Source organism: Cucurbita moschata, unplaced genomic scaffold (genome assembly GCF_002738365.1).
Source record: "Cucurbita moschata cultivar Rifu unplaced genomic scaffold, Cmos_1.0 Cmo_Scf00039, whole genome shotgun sequence".
In the NCBI taxonomy this organism is placed as follows: domain Eukaryota; kingdom Viridiplantae; phylum Streptophyta; class Magnoliopsida; order Cucurbitales; family Cucurbitaceae; genus Cucurbita; species Cucurbita moschata.
Window position 1 is genome coordinate 1,041,863 of NW_019268555.1, and position 9,130 is coordinate 1,050,992.

The 9,130-nt window shown below is 35.1% G+C and overlaps 1 protein-coding gene across 1 annotated transcript; it reads left to right on the forward strand.

The window, feature by feature from the left end:
* The first annotated feature begins 4,776 nt into the window (after positions 1 to 4,776).
* LOC111432599 (inositol-phosphate phosphatase-like) lies at positions 4,777 to 9,037 on the forward strand. Its single transcript, XM_023069538.1, has 12 exons — positions 4,777 to 4,933; positions 5,071 to 5,126; positions 5,223 to 5,273; positions 5,647 to 5,727; positions 5,826 to 5,929; positions 6,019 to 6,103; positions 7,221 to 7,275; positions 7,362 to 7,405; positions 8,020 to 8,088; positions 8,167 to 8,267; positions 8,344 to 8,400; positions 8,767 to 9,037. The coding sequence occupies exons 1-12, from the start codon at positions 4,921 to 4,923 to the stop codon at positions 8,855 to 8,857; spliced, it is 807 nt and encodes a 268-aa protein (XP_022925306.1). The 5' UTR covers positions 4,777 to 4,920; the 3' UTR covers positions 8,858 to 9,037.
* Positions 9,038 to 9,130: the final 93 nt, after the last annotated feature.

Sequence of the window (9,130 nt, forward strand, 5' to 3'; positions counted from 1 at the left end):
CTTCCACTCTAGGAAGATTTGGAGAACCTCGTTTTTGTGCATCATGGGATACATCCAAACTCTCCTCGAGTAGTCATCAATAAAGGTGACAAACCACCTCTTTCCTCCCAATGAGACATTCTTCGTGGAACCCATACATGAGTGTGAACATAATCCAAAATGCCGTTTGTTTGGTGTATAACTGTACCAAACTTCACATTTTTTTTGTTTACCAAATATACAATGTTCACATAAATCAATTTTACCAATTGTGACACCCTTAAGGACTCCTTGGTTCACCAATGTCTGAAGCGCCTTCTCACCAGCATGCCCGAGTCGCATGTGCCATAATTTCGATATGTCTTGTTCTTTCGAACTTGCCACAGCAGCATGCCCAATTATTGTGGTTCCGTTGAGGTAGTATATGCTACCTCTTCTAGTTCCTTTAATTGCCACCAAAGCTCCATGAGCTACTTTCAAACTCCCTCCTTCCAAAATGATGCGATAACCACTCGCATCTAAAACGCCAAGGGAAATCAAATTTTTCTTCAAGTCAGGGACATACCTCACATAATTGAGTTTTTGTATAACCCCATCAAACATCTTGATTTGTACTGAGCCGATTCCCATCATCTTGCAAGTTCTATCATTGCCCATATAGACAACTCCACCATTGAACTTTTTAAAGTCCAAAAACATCTCTCGGTTGGGACACATATGATAGGAGCACCCAGAACCAAGAATCCATTCACTGGTTTGGCTGACAGATAGAGAGATTGTCAAGGCATCATCTGTATTAGTGTCGTCATCTCTAACCACATTGGACTTCGACCCCTCCTCTTTTAAGATCGGACAATCTTTCTTCCAATGGCTTTTTTGCCGACAATATGCACACTCCTTTTTATCAAGTTTTCTCCAATTATTTAGATCTACCTCTCGACTTTAATCGGGACTCTCCACATTCATTCCTTTTCCAAGTAGAAGTCCTTCCATGAGCAGTGAGAACATTTGAGCTAAAGCCTTGATATGTCTCCTTTTCCTTCTTTCGCATCTCATTATTTATTAAGGCATTTGAAACATCTTCAAAATCAATATTAGTGATTCCATGTAGTAGGGTCGTTACTAAAATCTCGTAGGATTCCGGCAAATAATTTAATAACAACAACGCCTTGTCCTCGTCATCAATCTTAACATCAAGATTGAGCAAATCAGTGATGATTTTGTTAAAATCATCCAAATGCTTAGCCATTGAGATACCTTCCTTGTAGTCAAAACGGAAGAGTTTCTTCTTCAAATAGAGTTTATTTTCCACACTCTTCTTCATATATTTCGCCTCAAGCTTGTCCCATAATTCTTTCGCCATGGTAACCTTCATAAATGGATATTTCTGATCCTTGCCAAGACAAGATCGAATAATTCCACAGGTTGCCGATTTAATTTCGTCCATTCTGCTTTTGTCATGTCTTCAGGCATCTTCTCTTAGAGAGAAACATCAAGGTCTTGCATGACCAGCAAATCGCTAACTTCGCCTCACCAAACACCAAAATTATTGGTTCCATCAAATTTCTCTACTTCGAGATTGGAACTCCATAATCTCGATCCACGCCGTGATGATTCTGCCATTTGCAATAATTAATCTAGATGTAACTAAAAACACAATTCTTGAAAATTGATTTTCAAGAGAATAAGCACGATTGTGAGCACGTCTAGTGGTCAATGAGGCCAAAACTTTCACAATACCCCAAATACCACAATCAGGCTCTGATACCACTTGTTGTGCGCCGAAAACGAAATAAATGCACTCACAACACCAATGAACAGAATTACACAAAGAGACACCAAGATATTTACATGGTTTGGAGAGAAGAAGTTCCCCTACATCTACGGGTAGCAACCAATCACTAATAAACAAAGTATTACAAGTGAATATCTCGCTATCACACTACAAAGACTCTCACCAATATGTCACTCAAGAAATACAATGTGACACACAAAACTTGATGTTTTCAACGGCCGAAAGAATGACATTATATAACCTTTTGTTGAACCTAAAAATATTAGCGAAACTAACCAAACCTAAAAATAACAGCGAAACTTATTGGAGAGAATAGGACTAATCAGTCTTACAGAATAGGACCTAATGACAATTTACGACAGGTCTATCATCCCTAATTCTTATTTTTGGAAATTAAGTCATGTTGCCAATACACATACAAAAATTTCCGACATTATTGAGCTACATAATTACACCCACAATAAAAGACAATTTAATCAATTTCATATCTCCCTTTTTTTCTTCTCTCTTTTATCAGTTTTTCTTTGGTCAATTTAATCTATTCTTATTTCTTTTTTATAATTTTAATGTTGTTGATCCTGATTTTTTTTTCCGTAATAGGTAAAAGGATAGCAAAAATAGCAAAAATCTAAATAATTGAATAATTGAAATGAGCTAAAAGAAAATGGAGATCTAAGTTACCCTAAAACTTTTCTCTCTCTTTACTCCTATTAAATGTCTGCCTATTTTTCATTTTCTCTCTCTAAGTAAATTTGACTATGTTTGTACGGTTTTTTTTTTTTTTTCTTTCAACAATGGTAACATCAGGGAAATTTACCCTTTTTAGTTTTCTTTCCTTACAGAATTGTCTATACATAATACAGCTAAGGGGTGTTGAGGAGAGATGTTTAGGGAAGGAGTTAATGTTAGATTTGTGGAGAGATGGGATCACTTACACTTTTATTATTATTATTATTTTTACTGTTACAAAAGATTTATTTTGGGCACTTGAATCAACCCACTGCTTCAAGAAACGAGGAAGAAGAAGATAGGTAGGCCCAGTTATGCTTTGGATGATGGTATGCTTCAAATTTCGTGTATAGAAATTAGTTCGACGAGAGCATACAAGTAGGTTTGTTATTAAGTATATTTATACTCTGCTACATTTTATGTTTTCAGGTGCGCAGTAAAGCAAAGGTCATGATGGGGGTATGCTAGATCGTGAAACTGTAGAGGGGACCTCGTCAACCTGATTCTTTTGAGTCTTATGTTTATTTGTAAATGATCTTTGCATTTAAAATAGCACGTTTGATGTCTTCCATATTAAAAGCGAAAAATTTTATTGTCTTTTTATAACCCATTTCATTGTGACAATCCATACTTCAATGCATTGAAAAATGAGTTGTGACCGGTTGCAACACCTTCAATCCTATGTTCGTCACAATTCGTGAAGCATTTGTCACGTGGCTCTCACTTGTTGACACATCAGTCATTTTTTAACATCTTTTACAATAACTTGTCTCCCTCCTTTTGTAGAACACTATCATTACTGTCATAAGTCAAAATTCTTAGCATGTAAGCCTTAATCCATATGAGTCATAAATATTTCTTTTACATGCCTGAATCTTTCGTTGTCACATGGAATTCAAAAAATCTTGATTTCTTATAAAGGGTCTTCACAAGTAGTTTTGTCCTTTTCATCTTAGAACTCCCAAAAAAAAATATTCTAATCCTCTTGAGATATTGCATACATACCCTAAAGATCCTAAATGAGTCACATATAAAATTTCATAACATGTGATATAAGTCTTGGAAGTTTCTTAAAATTCTTGTAGGGGTATTTTGGTCATTTACCATCCCAAATCTTGGTTTACATCCTTAACTTATTCCAATGGCCTTGAGACTTTTCATAATCTCTTTTAACCATGACATAAGGTTTCTTATTAAATTTCATGTCATTGGGAGGCCACTTAGTTTGGAAGTCAGTAGTACATAATTATAAGGACATTTTTGTCATTTTTACACCTACCCTTGGTTTAGCCTCTCGACATAATCCAATGACCACCAATTTTCACACAAAATCTTGTCCAATCATATTAAGACCTTAAAACTTAATGAGCAAGAGAGTCCATGTAGAGGGTTTGTGACTAAGGTGCTTCATGGAAATCAACATTCACATGTATACTAATGTTGGAAAACCTTAAATACTTATCTCAACTTTCATTTCAACTTTATGACTTGCTTCGAGATGATTTGCTTCCTTCCATCAACTAGATTAATTAGTTTCATTTATTACACTGTCCTCCAAGTAAAATTCTCGAAACCTTGTTAAAGGTCTAATAATTGACCTCTTTACCTATATACCCTCAAAGTCTTGTTTTAACAATCTTCATATAACCATACAGAAAAGCATGACAACTAAGGGGATTTGTTTTTTCAAACTCTTTTGTAACACTAAGAAAGAAGCTTAACATTCTTACGGGCATTTAGATACTTCAAAATCTGGCTTCAAATAAGAATCTTAAAATCTAAACTACGATACTACCTTTGAAACATCTTGTCATGGCTAGAAGAATCCAACATTAATTTCCACAAAAATTAGTTTACACCTAGCTATTGGAATGTATTTGTATAGGGGTATATGGGAGATTACCATGAGACTTCTAGTTGATTTATAGACAATTTCTTCTTTTAGAATCATTGTGAATCTACCCCAAATCAATCTTAAATCATGGTTTCCTAAATTTAGAACATATTTTGAAAATCTCATACTACAGACCATCTCCATAAATACATATAAAACTTTAACCATGATCGTAATGTCTCATTCATATTGTCGCTCAAACTTTATAAATCACATCACAACTGTAGAAATTTCTACTTTTCTATACTTCTAAAAACTTAAATTTGATTAAAGGCATTCACACATCACGTCACTTCATGGATGAAAAGGTGGATGAAAGAAAGAAAAGAGAGAAAATTTAAAAAGATCTAAAGCAGAAATTCTTTCAAAAGCTCCTCTCATATATGAAAGGAACCAGTTTCTTGCATCACATATTTGTGTCTTCTATTTGATCGAAAATCGAAATGACTTGTTCCTCTTTCGATCAATTTCTTCTGCTCTCTCTCTAATTCAAGCGAGGTTTATACGGAAGATAGAACAAGCAATGGCGGAAAATGGTATAAACCCGCTTAATCCAATTTTGTTGTAATGCTTTACTCCTTGATTCGTACATTCAGTCCATTTTTCCTTGAGATCATGGATTTCATTTCTTATTCGAATAGTTTGTTAAAAGGTTGTTTGATTTTGTTTTTAGTTTCTCTCGAGGAGTTCCTAGGAACTGCAGTCGATGCCGCTAAGAAAGCCGGAGAGGTTTTTTTCTTTTTCTTTCTTCGTCTCTGTTCCTTTTGCTTCATTCAATCTGCTGATGATTCCTTCAATTCCATTTGATTCTGTGGTTATTTTAAGGTAATTCGTAAGGGATTCTATCAGACCAAGCATATAGAGCACAAAGGGCAGGTAATCAATCCACTGCTCCCTTTCCCCCTTTTTTTCCGTTCAAAATTGCTTAATGAACTGAATTATTTATTGGCACATCTGGATGGTAGAGTTGTATGCGAAGGAAGTAATTTGATATTGAATTTTGTCACTGATCGAAGCTGTGGAGAAAATGATTTGCTATTGAACTCTTTCACTTATTGAAATCTTATTCAAATTCGTATGCTCTTTAGAATGTTGTGAGTCATCTGAATGGTTTCATGGAGAACAGGGGAGGGATAGAAATGAAGCTAAATTTTAGTAGTAATTACATTCCTAACTATACTATTTTAGAATGCTCGATTGTTCACTATAATATTGACAATTAATTTACTGGTATTCACATGGTTCAAAGGTTGACTTGGTCACTGAAACTGACAAGGCTTGTGAAGATCTCATATTTAATTATCTCAAGGACCATTACCCTTCACATAAGGTCTAGTTCTTGTAACTCCTTTTAAATTTCCCATTATGTAGGAAGAAAAAGTATACTTTTGTTCATACTCCTAAATTGTTCCAAACATGCTACCTCAGTTCATTGGGGAAGAAACTACTGCTGCTTTTGGTCATACTGAGTTAACCGATGAACCAACGTGGATTGTCGATCCTCTTGATGGAACTACAAACTTTGTTCATGGGTACCCATCCTTGCCTGCAATTTAGGTTCCTTTCCTTTATGTATCTGTAGCTTTTGCTGACGTTAATTCCGCTACATGACAACTTGTAGGTTCCCTTTTGTGTGTGTTTCTATTGGTCTGACCATTGGAAAGGTTCCCACGGTTGGAGTCGTCTACAATCCAATTATTGATGAGGTGAGACTCGCATGACAGGAAAATGATGTTTGATACTAGCCCAGGTTCCTATATTTGTTTGGCAAAGTTCAGCTTTGTGATAATCTTATATTGCCAAATAGGGACACAATGTTGCACATTTTTCTACCGTTTGATCAATTGATAAACATTTTCCATAACCTTATGTAAATGCTGTTGGCTTTGATATGATCAAATTGACCTGTTTATCGTCAAATAGGTGAAATATGTTTATCTTCTTCTGGGAGTGATAAGACAACCCTAATCCTCAACCCAACGATCCAATCTTTTGTTGAAGCAATAACCCTTGAATCAAAGAAATTAACACCTCTTCTCAGATCAACCAAGAGATAAAAGGCTAGAATTAGATTACTCTTACGATCAAAGATCGAGGAGCAAGATTTGGAACCTTGTTCTAAATTGAGTCACTCCACAATCGAACTTGATCAAAGCTTGATTGAATGACTCAGATGTAATCTACCACGAGAATTGCATGAAACTTAAAAATAACAAAAATGATGCTCAAATTTCTAAGGGTGAAAGTCTCAACTTGAGAGCTTAATTTCATTCATCAAAATTTTGTCTTTACATTGTAATTTGTGGGTATTTATAGTTTCTCCACAAAAAAAACTTCCAACTCTTCAAATGCTCACTAAAGAAGTTAGTGGCTATGATTTACTCCCACTACCCATTAAATCTCAAAAAGAAAAAAAGTTATGGCCGCTTTGACAAGTAATTTCCCATCCTTTTTGCCCACCACAAGAAATTATGAAATTAAAAAAATAATTAAATTTTTCTAACAAATTATCAACCCGCTACTTCAACTATGCAAATATTCACTTCCGAAGCTCCAAATGGTCCTTCCTCAAAATCAGCTTCTAACACATGAAATAATGGTTGAACCGAGCACACATGAAATAATGGTTGAACCGAGCCTATCCAATTTTGTGGATGAAGAATAAATGTTTGTTGAATCTTCTTGGTCTTGGACCGTGTAATAGGTCCAGTTGAAACATTTGGAACACCGTGATCCTTATCAAGGAGAGCCTTTTACATTGTTTTATTATCCATTTCTTGCTGAGCCAATTGTATTAGTTTTTTTTTCTTTCATGGTCTCTAGCTTTTTACTGGAATTCGTGGAAAAGGTGCCTTCCTTAATGGTAGGCCTATTAAAGGTGAGTATGTGGCATTTCAACCTCTCTGAAACTTTGAAATTTTATATTATTTATTTCTCTCAAACGCCTCATTTCTTATTTTTCAGTATCCTCCCAAGACGAATTGTTGAAGTCTCTTCTTGTATCTGAGGTATCTGTATCTCCTTAAAAACTGGTTACATTAGTCAATGTCTTTACTGGTTATGACACTGCCATGGGCATCACAGGCACTTCTTTATTTTCCTTCTCTTGTGGAAATGAATTAATGTTTGTTAAACTGCATTCAACGTTCTGAATAGATTGCAAAACCTTCAGTCCCTATATTCACATTTCTACTAACTCTCTTCATGATCTGTACCTTGATGTTCTGTTATGGATTATCTTTGGGCCAAATGCTTATCTGATAGTACGATAGCAATGAATATGGCAACCATGTTCTAAAACCTTAGTTTGTAGAAATATTTTCTTAACCCTGTAAAGGGTCCTCTGCCAATTTTCTTCTCATTGGCCATTTCCAACTCCTTGAGTTCTCATCTCTGAAATCCTTCACCATCCCTTAATTTTATCCACCCGAGACAGCGTAGGGAAAAACACACTTCAAATGCTGCCCTCGAGTTCTCTGTCAAGTAGTGATTTTCTTTGTTTCATATCTATAAGCATATACTTGCATTAATCAATATATACAATGTTTGATAATTTTGTCTACAATTGGCCAATCTTAGACTTTTGACCAAAATAAAAGTTGATCGTAATGAATATGTACAGGTTGGGACCAAACGTGACAAGTCGACTGTAGATGCTACTACAGACAGAATTAATCGTTTGCTTTTGAAGGTATAGTGAGACCTTAACTCTGTTCCCTATAACATTCTGTGATCTCCACATTTATGTCAACATCTTTTTTGTATGTAGGTGAGATCAATTCGGATGAGTGGTTCCTGTGCGCTGAACCTCTGTGGGGTAGCCTGTGGAAGGATCGATTTGTTTTTCGAAACTGGTTTTGGAGGTCCCTGGTACAACATGCTAACTTATCTGTTCATTGCTTGTCTGAGACATCACAATCATCATAATATTTCATTAATTGTTCAGGGATGTCGCTGCTGGAGCTGTTATTGTCACCGAAGCTGGTGGGCTCGTGTTTGATCCGTAAGTAGCATTAACTTGAGTCCTGTCTGTTAAACTTTTAACGCTACTCCGACAAACAAACACTTTTCTAACTGAAATACAGAAATACAAACAAAAAAAGGAATTTTTTGTCAATCAGCTGATGCTCGAGTAATGGAGTTCTTTTGTGGCTAGTCTTATTTGATAACTATTTTGTTTTGTTTTTTATTTTTTAAAATTGGAGCGTGTCTTGTTATTTACCTTCTAAAATGTTGTCAAAATCCGAAGTAAATTTAGAAAAGTTGTGTTTCTTTGAAAACTGTGAAAGTGTTGGTAAACAAATTGTGAGAAAAGAAGGAAGTGTTGTAAACTTTGGTCTTGATGGATGGATGTTAATTGCAATGGCAGATCTGGCGAGGATTTTGACATAACATCACAGAGGGTAGCAGCTTCCAATCCTGTTGTGAAAGATGCATTTGTGGAGGCTTTGGGGATGTAAGAATGTAATGGCTTTAGTAAATTCATGAGTTCTTCAGCTTTCTATTTGTTGGTCATTCTTTCTTGTTTTACTCAAGTGCTTTCACAATACAGTTCAATCAGATTACTGTAATCATGAGGATCCACTAAAAGGAGAAATTATGCAATGCAACCTTTTTAATAGATCATAAGTTTGAGAATAGGATGGTCTGCCAATGACTTTTTTTTTTTTTTTTTTTTTTTTTTTTTTTTTTTTTTTTTTTTTTTTTTTTTTTTTTTTTTTTTTTTTTTTTTT